Source organism: Ostrea edulis, chromosome 1 (genome assembly GCF_947568905.1).
Source record: "Ostrea edulis chromosome 1, xbOstEdul1.1, whole genome shotgun sequence".
Taxonomy (NCBI): Eukaryota; Metazoa; Mollusca; class Bivalvia; order Ostreida; family Ostreidae; genus Ostrea; species Ostrea edulis.
The window spans coordinates 33,479,653-33,496,104 of record NC_079164.1 but is presented as its reverse complement, the minus strand read 5'-3'; the positions used below and the strand labels follow the sequence as shown (position 1 = coordinate 33,496,104).

Here is a 16,452-nt window from a genome sequence, read left to right as displayed (position 1 = left end):
ATTGAATCGAATTATGGAACATTGACTGCATGCCCCCCCCCTCTCTCTCTGTGTGTGTTATACAATGACTGAGCGTATGGGTTGTATTCAACAAAACAACCTTAAAGTAATGTTTGTAAAACAAAAGAAAATGTTGATTTTTACAGAAATGGAGAGCAGCGATGAGGCAATGATGAAAAAGTATTCGAATATTTGAGCCATTTTGGTGGTATTTTTTATTACATGAATCCACCAGCTTTACTGTTCGAATTATCCCACCTATATTATTAAAAAAAAATACATTAACTATTTAACAACAATCGGAAATCAAATTTATGACGTTTGAGAGCGAATTGGTGATTTCTAACCTGAAAACAAGAACGATCACTCTAATTTTTGTTAGATGTCGCACCTGTCAAATAATCCAAAATGGCGTCTGCTTGTGCGCTGGAGTGGGTGCCAGATTCTTTGTATAATACAGCTGTCTCCGCCACTGTTTCGTCCTACTCTAGACACAGACGAGAAGTTAAAAGCCTCCCAGAAGATGTACAGTTTGACATATGTTATAAAGTAAGTCCCAAGTTTCAGTTTTGACACAGATAATGCTTGTCACCACAGGTACTCTGGGCCCATGATCATACAGTATATAATTCAGATTTATTTTTGGTAATTTAATTAATTTCCTTTACATAACAGGCAAAAAAGAACGATAAGTAATGCGAATAGGAGGATAGAAATAATGATGACACGTGTTATATGAGCATAACGAGACAGTTAAAAATATCCTGGAAATGTGAAGTAACATGTACATGATGACTCACCAATAGGACAATCAGTCACACATCACAATCACAGAGGGGGGAAGCATTGTTGAACAGTTAATATTATTATGTTACACTATTAAATAGAGTAATTTACTGAGAGTTGAATAAGTTACTATATTATTCTATTAAAGAGACTGGTTCACGATTTTTGATAAAAATATTTTTCATTTTTGATTTTAAACATTAAAAATATAGATCTAACTCATTTAAGGTTGACAACCAAAATTTTGACCTTCTGAATGCAAGAATGAAACCAGTATTTTAGCCTTAAATCCGTGTTATGTAAACAAAGATTCAAGTCTTTTTATGTAAACAAACAAACAGGTATTGATTTTGTAATATAATTGCATCTTAATTTTGCATAGTCACCCATTTTAACATAAAAGATGACACATTTTACCCCATAAATGCTTGAAATGTAAAAAAATATAATAAACTTAGATTGATATCCATTTCTTTTGAAAATTTCGTAAACAATAGCATACCGCAATTTTTGTTTACAAAACAAATAATATACTGTCTAAAATGAGCTTCTGTGATAATGCATAACCTTAATTTTCATGTGAAATCTTTCAAACACATTAGTAGACAGTAGATTTTGATCATTAAAGGTGAAAAACAAAATTTTGGGGAAAACCGTGAATCAGTCCCTTGAAAAGTAAGTGTTCATTTATGTGTTACATTGTATTAAAACTTGGCAGAAAGTATACAAAATTTAAGGCAGATAGACACAGATCTAAATAGATTTAAAAATATTTTAAATTGTCTGATTATTCATTGCTAATTGTAATTCAATTTGCAGTTTTTGTTAAAAAAAAAGAAGTATATAGATTTAAACCAAATATTTTTTAAAAATTCAAACCGGCTATTAAAGCATTTTTAAAAAGGTTTCTGGTAGGCAGGAAAATGAATGGATTGGTTTTGTCTCTGGAAATGAATGTAGTATGGTTTCAGAGGTAGGGGATGGAACTTACAAATTTGTTATATATCACCATGAATCGTCATGAATCTCCTTGTGACGGGCATCACCAATGGCAAGCTCTATGAGCAATTTGACATTTGGAACACATAGATAGGGTGCATGTTTTTTGTAATATGTATCAGGAACATTCAAACTTTATGATACATGCACCTCCTGAAGATTTGTGCCTCTTACTTTGGAAGGGTTTGGAAAATGAATTCCCCAGATTTTCCGTTGACAGTAGTCATGTTGGTATGACATGTCAACATGTTGTAGGAGGTTACTGCATCCAGTTTGTGTAAATAAAAAACCTGCTGCAACAGTTTTTACTTCTCAACATTCCTCAAACAGAGTGTAGTGATTTATATGGATATGATTTAATTCTTATTGTATTCTAGTCTCTGACTGGACAAATATAAACTAGGATATATGCAATTTATTTTGTATGATCTGATTTGGCATGGGGGCAGCAGTTGAAACTACTATGGTTGTGGTAACAATTCGATACATTCTCCGTATGGCATTTGAATGATACATTAAAACAAATATATTACATTCGAATTAATAATGTATTAAGGATTTGTAAATTTTGCCGTGTTTTATTTTGAAGTACCTTTCTTACTGGAGGTGGGGGGTTGGTGGTCGGAAAGTTTTTGACTGAAAACAAAAAACTGTGTCAGTGTTCTCTGCTTCTATCACATGTAGTTTTAACTACGATTTAAGTATTGTTCTTGAAAATATCCTTCAAATGTTGGTATAAATTATGTGACAATTCATTATTGATAAAGGTGTTACTTCTTTGTTTGAATTTTCCCTTGTGTTGACTTTTGTCATCATTTTTCCGGTTTCATATTTGATAAATATAAATTTTTCAAGTTCTTTGGAGCTAAGATGGTTGCCTTCACAATCACGGCTCGATGCTTTGTCGATAGGCCGAGTTGCCAAGTGATTTGTTCGTATCAGTGTTTACATACATTTTTTTTGGTACCTTATCGTTTTACATTAATTAAAGGAAGGAATTTAATTTAGGGTATATTATGTGATGTTAACCAGGTTTTGGTCAATTTACATGTTTTATAATCCACAGTGTAAATTAACTCAAACCAGATTATATCACAAAATATAGTGAAATTTATAAGAATTGAGTATACAAACAAATCTTTGGATGTAAAACGATACACTGATTCCAGATAAGATGATCACGGTGTGTTAATGTTCATTTTACTATTTGTTGATTGTAAAAATGTTAAGTGATTTTAAAAAATCACAATCAGGATTTAAAAATCTACCAGACGTTTGAACCTATAAAATTAAAAATTCTAAAAATGGTTGTTGAAAATTGATTGGGGATGCCCACTGGACCAGAATGTTTCAGGAACTCTGGTTATTTTTGTCATGGCATCCTGTTGGGATTACACAATATTCTTAATATGAAATAGCAATTGCAATGATTTTGTTCAGTGCCTCTCAAACTATGCACAACATATAAAAGGATGATAAGCTTTTCCTGCTTGACATATTTAACAGTGATGATTCAGTGTGGTTAATATTGTGTGATAATGTGCAGCAACATTGGTACAGACCTAGAACAGGGGCCTGGTCAGCAAAACGGGCCCCACAGGTGCTTGTCAATGTTCCCTACGTAATCCTTTGGTGCTAGAGGCGAGCGTATCATCCTTTTATAAGTTGTGTATTGTTTTGAAATGATTTCCTAGTCTTATGCAGGCCAAAGGATAATGAATTCTGATATGCATGGACATACTGCCAATGATAAGCAACTAAATATGCATCATTTTATGAATGTACTTAGAATTAATAAAGTTTGTTATCGGTGTTACTTGATACCAGGTAGCAGTAATTTGTATTTTATAAACACTGTACATGTGTACATTCTCTCCTCACAGCGACTTTGTATGTTCAAAAAATGTTTTGCAAGACATTGTAAAATAAGAAATTACTGAAATTTTACAGCTTGTTTTTACATGTATGTATAATTTGTAGTTATACAACAAAGGAAGAATATGCCAGCTAGCCTTAGAATTTTCTGAATTGGACACATTTGCAAGAGTTTTAAAGGTTAATGACAAAAGGTTAGTAGTGACTGTTTCAAAGTGTTTAAAAATTGAATTTTGAAGTTGTATTTGAATTTTGTTGAAATGTGAAATGAGTAAATTGAGTAAGGTGTGTATTTCAAAATTCGATCCAGAGAGGATTTTCATTGAAATTTGAAGCAGGCTTCTGTTGCAATGGTAACTATACAAAACCATATTGATGTGAGTTCATGAAAAACATACAAAGAATGACTTTTTTTGCAGACATTTACTTCATCACTGCTTCCAGGCATTAATGGACCATGGTGCCAGCGTTGCTGACATCCTGGCAGATACGTTTGCAAAACAACTAGCACCACAAACATGTCAGGACCCATTTACCAGGGACAAAACCATCCATCTTGGTTTTCAATTAGGTATATATTATAATTAGGTATATATTATAATTAGGTATTTATTATGATTAGGTATCTATTATAATTAGGTATCTATTAGAATTAGGTATATATTATAATTAGGTATCTATTATAATTGGGTATATATTATAATTAGATATATATTATAATTAGGTATTATATATTATAATTAGGTATATATTATAATTAGGTATTATATATTATAATTAGGTATATATTAGAATTGGGTATATATTATAATTATCAGAAAAATATGGCAGTTATGATATATCTACAGTATCACTCATCTAGTTGTTGGGTTTCCTGTGAATTGTCATTGGCTTTTACTTGTGGAAATACTTGGTAAATAATAAGACAATTGCACTGTGTAATCATTAACATGCCTCGTACTTGTTTATCATATCAGATACTTGCCCATGAAAGTATTTGTAAAGGACCTTATGAATAGTAATTGAGAAATGTTGTACATGTTGTCTGGTCTAGATTTCTACTGAGACCAGTGCCAGTCAGACCAGAGTCACATGACTCGTGTTTCAATGCTTGATTAACATAACATGCTTGACTTCCATAGTGTATACAGTAAAACATGGTTACAGCAAACACACTTATAATGAATTTATGCTTAGAGTGAAGTGATTTTCATTCCCTGTAATTTTAGATCTATTATATAAACTTATTGGATATTATAGGATTAAACATTCTTTTTGATGAATTTATCGATGTGTAAACTCTGAACACTCACAAACTGAATAAAAGTGTGAAGCACTTTTATGTTAAGTTTGTGAGTAAAATGTCCAGAGTTTACACATCAATAAATTTTTCAAAAAGAATGTATGATTCTTATACTTCCATTTCATTCACTGTAGTAACAATTTCAAAAGCTCAAATAGTTTTCCTGCACTACATTATTTGTTTTCAAGGGTGTATGAATACATTGTGTTTTTGGATTTATTGATGTGTAAATTCTCGTTCAGCTTTATTTTTGTCCATTCATAACAAATGTAATAAATAACCATAGTTGCCAACTTACCCAAATTTTGTTGGGTTACACCTGACTTTTCAATCCGTAACCCGGTTATTTTTTATGACCCAGCGGGTCATACCTTTCACTCAATTTCCGGATTTGGTTTTGTAAATTACATTTCGCGTGTAATTTCCAGTTTGCAACATAAGCTTGGATCTACGTAAACAATGCCGATGGTCATGTCTATTACAGAGAAGTTATCAAAGCAGGTGTTAACAATTATCTGCGAGTTGTTTTGACAAATTGGGGATTAAAGTCATTATGTAAAATGGCTTCCACCAAGAAGAGATCCTATCAGGGCCAGCAGACACACCAACAAAAATAAAACGATACTTATGTATCTACCAACAAATTTTGGAAAAGGACTTTTGATGAATTTAAAAAAAGGCATTGGGGACAGCATGGATCTTATGAGGACAGCATGGAGCTTATGAGGACAGCATGGCGCTTATGAGGACATCATGGAGCTTGTGAGGACAGCATGGCGCTTGTGAGGACAGCATGGAGCTTATGAGGACAGCATGGCGCTTATGAGGACAGCATGGAGCTTATGAGGACAGCATGGAGCTTATGAGGACAGCATGGCGCTTATGAGGACAGCATGGCGCTTATGAGGACAGCATGGAGCTTATGAGGACAGCATGGAGCTTACTGTCTCTTGGATTAGTCGCATTATTGGGTCTGGAGCTAAAAATGATCTGACAAAACGTAAAATCATGTAAAAAGTACTTTAGCACAAAGTCATCTAATCATGCACTGTCGTCATTTTTGCCATTATCTTTGGAAGTTGATTTTGTAAAGAAAATACACACTGAATTCAGATCTGAACTAAACAATGAAACCTTAAATGCCCTTTTATCATGTAATTTGATCAATCTTTGTTCTGCTTTAAATATCGTCCATCTCCATCAGTCTTGAAAATTCACCATGCACCACTGTCAGTTACAATACTTCCCTTCAATAAATAGATAATGCACACATTTCTGTTGTAATTATTTTTTAAATATAAACACTTATAACACATTTAATCCTAGTATGTCTTGAATGCCGTTACGTATTATGACCAGATTTTTTGCTTTCCAACGAGGGTCATGACCCTCTTTTTACATGTTAGAGGTTGGCAACCATGTAAATAACATTGGAACTATAATGAATTACAATTAATGAATCAGATGTGTTCGTCTACAGCTCTTTGCTATAAGTATATTTTACTGTACTGTCAACATCACGCCAACGTATAATTATGTGTATTGTGCTTCTTTGTTCAGCATGGTAGTTGACGAGGTAATGTTTGACTTTTACCTGTATGAATTCTAACTTTTGATTTGCAGGTGGCTTCCTGTGTGATGCTGGTTGGTTCTGTGCCAGTGAGACAGTATATGAAGCCTGTCTTAGTTTGTGCCAGATCGATAAGTCTAATTTACACAAGTGTTTGGAGTGCAGTGTGGGGTAAATTTCCTATTATTTTCATCTATCATCCTCTGTCTGACAATTTTTATACATTTACATTGTTCTTTGTTAAGGATTACAGAAATAGTTTAATGTTGATAAATACTTGGAGTTTTCTCTCTCTCTCTTTTCCATTCTGCCAGCACACAAGTACAATGTACATTTTGCAAGTAGTGAATCATCAGAAAGATTATAGTGGGGTATAAAATCAATTTAATTGTAAAGTAGTGGTCATAATGAGAAAATAAGCAACATTTTATATAAAAATTTATGTTGTACAATGAATTTCATCATTACAATTGCATTGTTTTCCCCCAGGTTATTGCATGTCCAGAATGCCAACTGTAAATATGCTAAAGCTGACCAGACCTGCCAGATAGCTCGACAGACTGTAGAAGAGTTAGAATCCCTGGGTTTACCTGTCAATGCAGCGCCTTTTTACACGGAGTGTTGTGCTCTATTGTTTGCAGAATGTCAGTATGACCAGGTATGAACTATTTGTAAAATAAGGTTATTAAGGAATTTAAACTGTCAGGTCTTCATTAAGGAGGTGTACTACTTCGTCATAATGGCTGATTTCCTTTTAAAACATAAATGAAAATATAAATACCAGCAATATTTGTCTATTCCTTTTCAATTTGATTGCCTAGCTGGGTAGCTCAGTCAGTTAATGTGTCAGCTGCTAATCTGTAGATCGCAGGTTCTTACAGTGTAAGTAAATTTCAGAGTCTTTGAATCTTTAGGAATTGCCAATGTTTCTAAAGATGTTCCTAAAAATATTTTTAAAGAATATCAATTTTTGCCCTGCCCTTAAGGCCTTGGGGGTGCAAGAGTCTATATTATTCATCCATCGTTGTGCATAATCCATTAAGAATTGGATATTTTTAACTTCTTGAATTCTACTATACGAATGTCTTCAAATTTAACATGAAGCACATTAGGGATGAGATGAACATGAATTGTGATTTTCGGAATCATTGTACCCCTGGGGTCCCAGGAGCTGTTCAAAAGCTGCTTAAAATGGTTTCTCAACTCCTGCACATTTTGAAGTATAGAAAACTGAATACCTGGTGAGGAAGAGCATGAAGCCTTCTACAAATATTGTGAAATTCATGACCCCTGGGTTCAGAGTTCAGGGCATAGGGTGGGGATTAATTGGTATATTGAAAATGCAGTACAATTTTGAAAACCTTCTTTGCTCATTGACATTTTAACAGGCAAGCCATGATTATCAATATAATAAACACTTAGCCTTCTACCAACATTTTGAAAATGATGGCCCCAGGCACATGGTTCAGGCTGAAGGACCCAGGCAAAGTTGGTCATACATTAAAAGTAGATTACACCTATGAAAATTTCTCCTATATCCATGGAAATCTAGCTGGCAAACTGTTTGCATGAATACAATAAGTACAATGTACTTAACCCTTTTCCAAAATTTATAAATTCATGACTACTTGTCCAGTGTTCTAGCCTTAGGGGGTGGGTAAAGTTAGTCATTCATTGAAAATATATATTAGTTACGGACATTTAACATGTTTAACAAGCAAACTTTTTAGTGATTATGATAAATAGTAAATAGTTACCATTCTACCAATATTGTGAAATTTATGGCCCCCAAGCATGCAGTTTAAGCTCCAGGACAGGGTTAGTTGATTATGTATTGAAAATACATTACATGTTTGAAGATCTTCTCATGTACTCATGGACATCCAGTGGGCAAAAGTCCAGTGGGCAAAAGTTTTACATTAAGCAGCTAGCCCTCTACAAAAATTTGAATTCATTTCCTCCAGGTTCAGAGATCATTCTAGTTGCTGTTTGGGATGGGGCTAAAATGGCCATAGCATGTTTCACTGTACAAAGCATTTATTCTGTAATTATAACATTATCATGCAAGAATGTTATTGTGATTTGATAAAAATTAGGAAATATATTTTGAATACTAGAACTTCAGGTGCCTATTGTACATTTGTAGGCAATAAAATATTGCTCAAAGGCTGTAAAAGCATTATCCAGAAATCTACCAAACAAGGTAAGCACTATAATGCTCAACTAACAAAGAACAAAATCATATCAACATTTTGTACTGGTTTTTACACAAATCTGAATTATTGGTGATATATTAAAACTTTGTTATTTTTTCTCAGACTGTTGTAGATATTCTAAGACAGTGCTCAAAGGTATGTATCGTGTATACAAGGTTCTGTAAGAGAGGTCAACTTTTCCAAGTTGGAAATTACGAGGGTCATCCCAAAAAAGTTGTAGACATGGTTAATCAATTAAGTTTCTCATAGTTAATATCAGTTTATTTTCTTGATATGGTATATAGCAATATTTTATTATCTCAAGTTTCATAATAATAACACATTTTAAACAAAATGTTAAAATAAAAAGCATACTAGTAAACACCGGGTCATGAAAGCAAACACCATTTTTGTTTCTAATAACATCCATGATTTACTTTTTCAAAATGCTGGCCCTGGTGTGCAAAACTTAAGGATGCATCAGCATTTTCATAATTCTGTCACTATGAAAGATATTAATTTCAGATTTTGTAAAGTTTATGAACATTATTAATTAATTATGCAAAATTTGGTGTTTATTGAATAGATATTTGAAGTTATGGACAATGTTTTTACAACTTTTTGGGATAGTCCATGTATATATGTAAGATATTTAGGCAGTTACATTTAATTGTAAGAAAGGTTTTTCCTTTTCACTTGAAACCCATGAAGAAGTACATGTACTTGTAAGCAGTTTTACAAACAGCAAATTATTCTTTTCAGTTCAGATGTAAAATACATTGGTATGATTTCATTTATATGTTTTGTATGTATATGAAAGAGAAGAAATGAAGGGATACTAAACTTATTCTAAAATGGTCAATTTGTCTTTTCTCATAATGTCTCTATTGTGTTTTCAAGGCCTGTGTTGTGAAAAGGGAGTTTTGCAAAGCTGAAGTGCTTGTGAAACATGCAGTCTGTTTTGCTAGGTAAATCTTCAGATGTATTACTATTCATAATTTTTTTTTGTAATACATGTAATCTTGTTTTTGGAATGTTTTAAATATTTTCCTAGCAGTGATTTGAATGATGAATATTTTCAGGGAGAAGTTTGGAGATAAACATCCAAAATATTCTGATGCACTACTGGATTATGGGTTTTATTTATTAAATATAGATTCAATAACAGCTGCTGTGCAGGTCTATCAGGTATAAAGAACATTTTTAGTAACACCTTTACCTTGCACGATAGTAAGCAAATGATTAGATAGACATTTTGGTCATAGGACGTCATTGTCAAAGAACTTTTTAGGATTATTTAAGGCTATTCAATCTTTTCTACATGATTGTGGCCATTTCACTGTGTACACTTCATAAACACAAATAGACCAAATATGTATTGTATTTCTTTGTAGCCATTGTAAATTACTCATAATGTATGGCAATTTTATAAATTATGGTAAATGGGAAAGGGCTATCTAAAAAAAAATTAACTTGTGCCTAATCCTTTTGATGTTTTTGTCAATGAAATATGTTCAATTCAGACATCTTTGTCCTAGATTGGTTTATACGCTATATCAATGTTTTGATTTTTTATAAACATTGTGTTCTAGATTGGTTTATACGCTATATCAATGTTTTGATTTTTTATAAACATTGTGTTCTAGATTGGTTTATACGCTATATCAATGTTTTGATTTTTTATAAACATTGTGTTCTAGATTGGTTTATACGCTATATCAGTGTTTTGATTTTTTATAAACATCGTGTTTAGATGGCTCTTGGTATACGTCAGTCTGTATTTGGAGGAAGAAACCTTTACGTAGCCATAGGACATGAAGATCTGGCATATGCTTCATATGTTCAAGAATATAGTTCTGGGAGGTTTAATGATGCCAGGTACAATTCTAATTCATTTGTTAAACACATTTTCTTGGGAATTTTAGTGAAAGAAATTTTATAACTTCTTGCCTGACTGATTTCATTTCTGATTTGATTTATGCAATTTTTATTTTTAAAGAGAGCATGCAGAAAAAGCCATTGAAATTTTAAGTCATATACTGCCAGAAGATCATCTGTTACTGTCCTCATCTAAAAGAGTTAAAGGTAACATAATATACGCAGTGCAGAAGTTTGCCCAGCATATTATCACCATCAAAAAACAAAAGCCATGAATAGCCAACTATGGCCCTGTACTTTTGAGTAAAATAAAAGTGTATTCATTCGAAAATTGCTTCATGATATGGAATAGCTTAGACCTTCTTTATAAATCCAGTGTGTTTTTCCACGAAAATTCATGCATACAAAATTATAACATGTAGAATACATAATAGTTTTTTTGTTGTTGTTGTAAAAATTAGTAATTGCGTCAAAAAGTAATATAACCCCTCGGCCTCAGTTAAAAAAAAGTTAATGAATTATAAACTTTTGTATTAATCATTGTATTGTAGTATATGATTTTATGCCCTCATAATTGGAGATTCGGGGGAGGGGGGGGATATAGATTTGTCTGTCTGTCTGTTTTTCCAAAAGAATATTTCACATGTGTGTATTCCTTGTGACAAGACCATTCTTTTGCTTCCAAAGTTTTTGATATGATGACCTGGAGTTTGACCTACTTTTTAAAAATTCTATCCTTAGTTACAGGTTTTTAATGGTTAGTGATAAGGTTTTCATATTTCACTTGTGTGTACCATGACTACTTTGCTGCCGTATGGGGGCATCAGTGTTTTACAAACACATCTTGTTCTTTTTTTTAGCATTGATACTGGAAGAGATTGCATTAGACAGTCTCTCCAAGGAAGCTAAAGAGAAAAATCTACAGGAAGCGCAGGAACTTCATCTTCAGTCTTTGACATTAGCTAGGAAGGCCTTCGGTGAAAACAATGTACAAACTGCAAAGCATTATGGGAATCTAGGACGTCTGTACCAGTCCATGCAGAGATATGAGGTTTGTGAATTCATGGTACAAGGAAATTAAGATGCACACAGAATTAAGGTTTTGCATTTGCACATGTACTATCTTTCTTTGAATAATCCGGTCCTGGTAAATACAATCAAATATTTATTTACTTCAGACAATAGCTGTGACTAAAAGGTAGGGTTATGGAATAGATCTCTACAATTGATAATATTATGTAAATATATGCCTAAGGAACAACTCTCTAGTTTGGGGTGTAACAGGTTATGTATTCATGAAAACATGATTAATATGTATATTCTTACAATGACAATTGCTTTCATGAATAGAAGAACGAAAATCTAGACATTCATTCAATACCCACCATGTGTGGCCACTTTTAGTTGTGGAAATGTTAACCTTTAGCAATTACATACCATTGACCTTAGTGAATAGAAAGGTCAAGGTGTTTTTATCTGAGAAAAGTCTAGGTCATTCATTAATCTACCACAGTTGAGGGGGGGGGGACCACGATTGGGGACACAGTATTTTCAAATGCAACTTTTTTTAATTTTGATTGTTAGGAGGCTGAAGAGATGCACTTAAAGGCCATAGAAATTAAAGAAAGGCTCCTAGGGAAGGACGACTATGAAGTGGCATTGTCTGTGGGGCATTTAGCGTCCCTCTATAATTACGACATGGAGAAGTACGCTGAGGCTGAGAGACTTTACCTTCGATCAATAGCAATTGGTAAGGATCAATCGATGTTCTAGATTTTCATTTCATCAATAGCAATTGGTAAGGATCAGTCGATGTTCTAGATTTTCATTTCATCAATAGCAATTGGTAAGGATCAATTGGTGTTCTAGATTTTCATTTCATCAATAGCAATTGGTAAGGATCAATCGATGTTCTAGATTTTCATTTCATCAATAGCAATTGGTAAGGATCAATTGATGTTCTAGATTTTCATTTCATCAATTTGTGAACATCATATTCCGGTATATCCTTCCAAGTTTTCTGCTCAACTAAACATATTGTTTACTGAGTTGAATATCTGTTAAACAGATGTAGTCGTCAAAAATTATTGTAGTAAACACATCTTAGTAATGAACAGTTAATAGATAATTCTGTACATGGTTGTATAGAAATTTTGTGGGTTTTTTTTTTCCAGGTAAGAAATTATTTGGTGAAGGTTACAGCGGTTTAGAATATGATTATCGAGGACTGCTAAAATTATACAGGACTACAAATAATCTGGCCATGGCTGATCATTACCATGATATCTTACATCAATGGAACACCATTAGAGACATTAATAACGCCACCGAGGTGAAACCGCTAGAATTCTCGTTATCTACAAACTTTGAAGAAAATGTGAAAAAGTACTTTTCCTGAGAACGTGAGGTAAACTGTGTATCATTCTCCACAAGTCTGTGTTCAGTGGTGCGGTTGGAAATGATTTATAAGAAAATCTTTGTGTATTCTATACATGTAATATTCTTTACATGTATCCTCAAATGTATTGCATAACGTTTTCATCAGATCGATATTGTGCAATTTAAAAGGTGATTGTCAATGTTGTTAGCCTTTGTATTGTTTACTGACTGACTGATGTTTAAGTCAATGTGTAGCCTTCAATGTTTCCCCTGAATTCAAACTCTCATGAAGCTGAAATAAGCATTCTGATATTAACAAAAAACCCACAAAAAACAACAAACAACAAAACTATTTGGTACCTGCTTTCCTTAATATGTAAAATATGTAGATATAAGATATGTAGATATGATAGCATAGATCTAATGAAAACAGTAAAATAAATAACCAACATATCTATAAGTTAATGCTGATTATAATTTATCGGTGTAGATGTTTGAGTGGGTGTATTACAAACATTTTCATTCAACATATGAATAGTTTTACAAGTGTGTACTCATTGGTAATATTAGTAGCACTTCATCACAGGTGCGTGACATTTTAAATGTGTGATAAACTGAAATGTCTTTATATTTAAAATGACAAGCACCTGTGCAATTCATGTATGGAGACTTTTCCCTGTTGGTGACATCAACCTTGGTAAAAAAAAAATTATATGTACACTGTGATCGAATAAAGTTTAAAAATACAAGAAGAATATAAGTTCTGTAAATGAACTGTATTTAGCGGCATTCTCTTTGTGGTTTTAAAGAAAGGATTGATTTTTACTGCTGTATTGTTTAATTTTCTGCCACTCTTAGTAGAGACTGTAGGTTTAGTTGTTAAGGAATTTGGGAAATATTTTTATAATCTCCAAAAACCGAGGAGAGTGATAGTAATTTTAGACACAAACATTCATAATTCAAATACATGTAACTGTGTGGAGAGACTGGCGATGTTGGATTAAATATCTTTGAGCACCATTGATTATACTTTCTCTCAACGCTTTAACACTTTCTTCTTCTCTGAAAAAGTTTATCCCTAGATGTGTCCTCAATATTGAACATGTATATTATATATACAACTAATTATTGACACTGGGAGGTTGCGCTGGTACATTGAACATTTTGACAACATGTAGTGGTGCATTGGAGAAAAATACTCAAGGTGTATATTTTTGCAATATTGTGATAAGGATTCAGTCGAAATTATTGTGATCCTATTGTGTATATTAAATCATGAAAATTGAAGATCACAGTTTTATATCATTAATATGTCTCCCAAATGAAGTTTGGAAATATATTGTTTTTGTTCAGTTCTTATTATTCTTTATCATGTTTCCCAAATGTAGTTTGGAACATACATGTATTTGTTTTAAAAACACATTTTGTTATATGCTGCTGCTGAATATTAGAATTTAGCTTAGATATGCAGAACAGGAAAATTACTATAGGTTTCCCAGTTTTTGGGACTAGTGATACTTTTAACTTTTGACCGATAAGGCCTGTAGGCTCAGACTTTTTGTCCATTAGTGTTCTCAGAAACTATACAAGAGATTAAGCTGAAACCTTTTTTTTAAGGATATAATAGAATGGCTTGTGTAGATGTGCAGAATGAATACCATTTTGTCTGAATATGCATACAATGCATTGGATTTTTGGTCTACTAACTTTGAAATCAGTCTAACTGTTTTCAATGAAAGCATTTGAGATTTATATTGTAGGTATGTATTGTGACTTTAAATTGATTGCATGCTCATGCATGTATGCTTTATTTTGATTGAATAATGCTAAAACATTTATAACTCTTATGACAATGTGAATATCTATAGATAAGTATGTTAAAAAATCCAAATGTGCATATGCATCTTCTTTTAGAGGTGCAATTCTTTGAATGGACATTTTTTTTTATTTTTTGATTTTCATCAAAATCATTTGCAAAATCAATGTATGGAATTTTTACAGTAGGTATGTGGTACAATTGCTTGTTGACTGACATCAACTAAAGTGCTGAGTCATGCATGTGCAATGGCTTTCTTTCAATTTTTGGTACTGAATTGGATTTCAAATTAAAGACTGAAATAAACTGAATTTTTTTTACTGTAGGTTTATGATGGTGTAAACAAGTATTGCTAAATCAATTTTGCATGCATGTGCATTGTAGGTATATTTTCAGAGTGATCAGTATGGTCTTAATCACTGACTAGCAATTGCATACATGTGCACTCAATTTTGATTGGATAATACTTAAACATGCATGACTCTCTTATGAATGAACAAAGTGGAATGATATCCATATGAAATGAATACTTGAAAAGTAATAGGGTTAAAATTGCTGAAACATATGTGCATGCATGTACATTGTTTTTCGACTTGATATTTTTGCTCTTACTTTGTTCTTCATTGAAATCTTTTGAAATTTACCATTGGAACTTGTACAATATGCCAAATTAAATTTGCTTGGTGCCAACTTTACCAGGTGCCGAGTTTACCTGGTGCTGAGTTGACTAGTATTCAAAATATGATGTTCATAGTGCTATGTTTGATATTTCTGTAGTTCTTAGTCTGATAAGAGAAGTTTTGAGGCATGAAATACATGTACATGTATAATGAATTCACAGTACTAAACACTATCTGTACTTTTTTATGTTAGAAAAGTGACTGTAAAAGTTGTTTGCTTCAGTGATATCTGTTAATGTATATTGTTGAATAAATGATTTATTCATAGATATCTGGTTTTATATTAATTTGTAAAGCTATTTACAGAATGTAATGAATAGGTGATCTGAAGAAATCTTCCATGCATAAACTTTTAACATTTTTAACCAATTTCAACCAAACTTGCCCCAAAGAATGCTTGGGTAAAGAGGATTCAAGTTTGTGGAAATGAAGTGCCAAACTTTTTCCCCATTCAAAGGGGAGATAATCAAGAAAAGGCTAAAGTAGAATGGGATTGTTTAAAGAACCACTGGGACAGAAAAGTTGAAATTTCCATGAAAGCTTCCTGACATAGTTTAGATTCAAGTTTCTTCAAATCATAACCCCTGGGGGTAAGGTGGGGTCACAATAAGGGATCAAAGGTTTACATGGAGATTTACAGGAAAAATCTTCTCAAGAACAAGAGGGTCATGATTACTCATAATAATATGCTTGCATCCCCAGGTAGTGCTGATTCAAGTTTGTTCAGATCATGACCTCAGGCGGGGGGAAAATTGACAAATTTAAAAAAAATTTCTCTACAACGTATATCTGAAAGAAAAATTAAATACATGGTGATGTGGAGCAGGAAGCTGCTAGGGTTCTACAATAAATGTAAATTCATGATCCTCGGAGTAGAAGTTCTGACTCCAGGGAGGAGCCAAAGTCGGTATATAGTGTTTGTGTTGTACATTTAAATAACATCTTCTTTAAAGGAACTTCTGAAGTGAACA

The 16,452-nt window shown here is 32.7% G+C and overlaps 1 protein-coding gene across 1 annotated transcript; it reads left to right on the top strand.

Moving 5' to 3' along the window:
- The first annotated feature begins 380 nt into the window (after window positions 1-380).
- Window positions 381-15,752, top strand: LOC125659457 (amyloid protein-binding protein 2-like). The gene is made up of 14 exons (XM_048891131.2): window positions 381-549; window positions 3,766-3,854; window positions 4,080-4,231; window positions 6,587-6,704; window positions 7,023-7,191; window positions 8,680-8,736; window positions 8,852-8,884; window positions 9,629-9,696; window positions 9,811-9,916; window positions 10,482-10,606; window positions 10,728-10,813; window positions 11,467-11,657; window positions 12,191-12,356; window positions 12,781-15,752. The coding sequence occupies exons 1-14, from the start codon at window positions 409-411 to the stop codon at window positions 13,002-13,004; spliced, it is 1,725 nt and encodes a 574-aa protein (XP_048747088.1). The 5' UTR covers window positions 381-408; the 3' UTR covers window positions 13,005-15,752.
- The last annotated feature ends 700 nt before the right edge of the window (window positions 15,753-16,452 follow it).

Coding starts and splice junctions, on each gene's coding strand:
- LOC125659457 (XM_048891131.2), top strand. CDS start 409: ATGGCGTCTGCTTGTGCGCTGGAGTGGGTGCCAGATTCTTTGTATAAT. Junction 6,705..7,022: donor TGTTTGGAGTGCAGTGTGGG/GTAAATTTCCTA, acceptor GTTTTCCCCCAG/GTTATTGCATGTCCAGAATG. Junction 11,658..12,190: donor AGTCCATGCAGAGATATGAG/GTTTGTGAATTC, acceptor TTTGATTGTTAG/GAGGCTGAAGAGATGCACTT.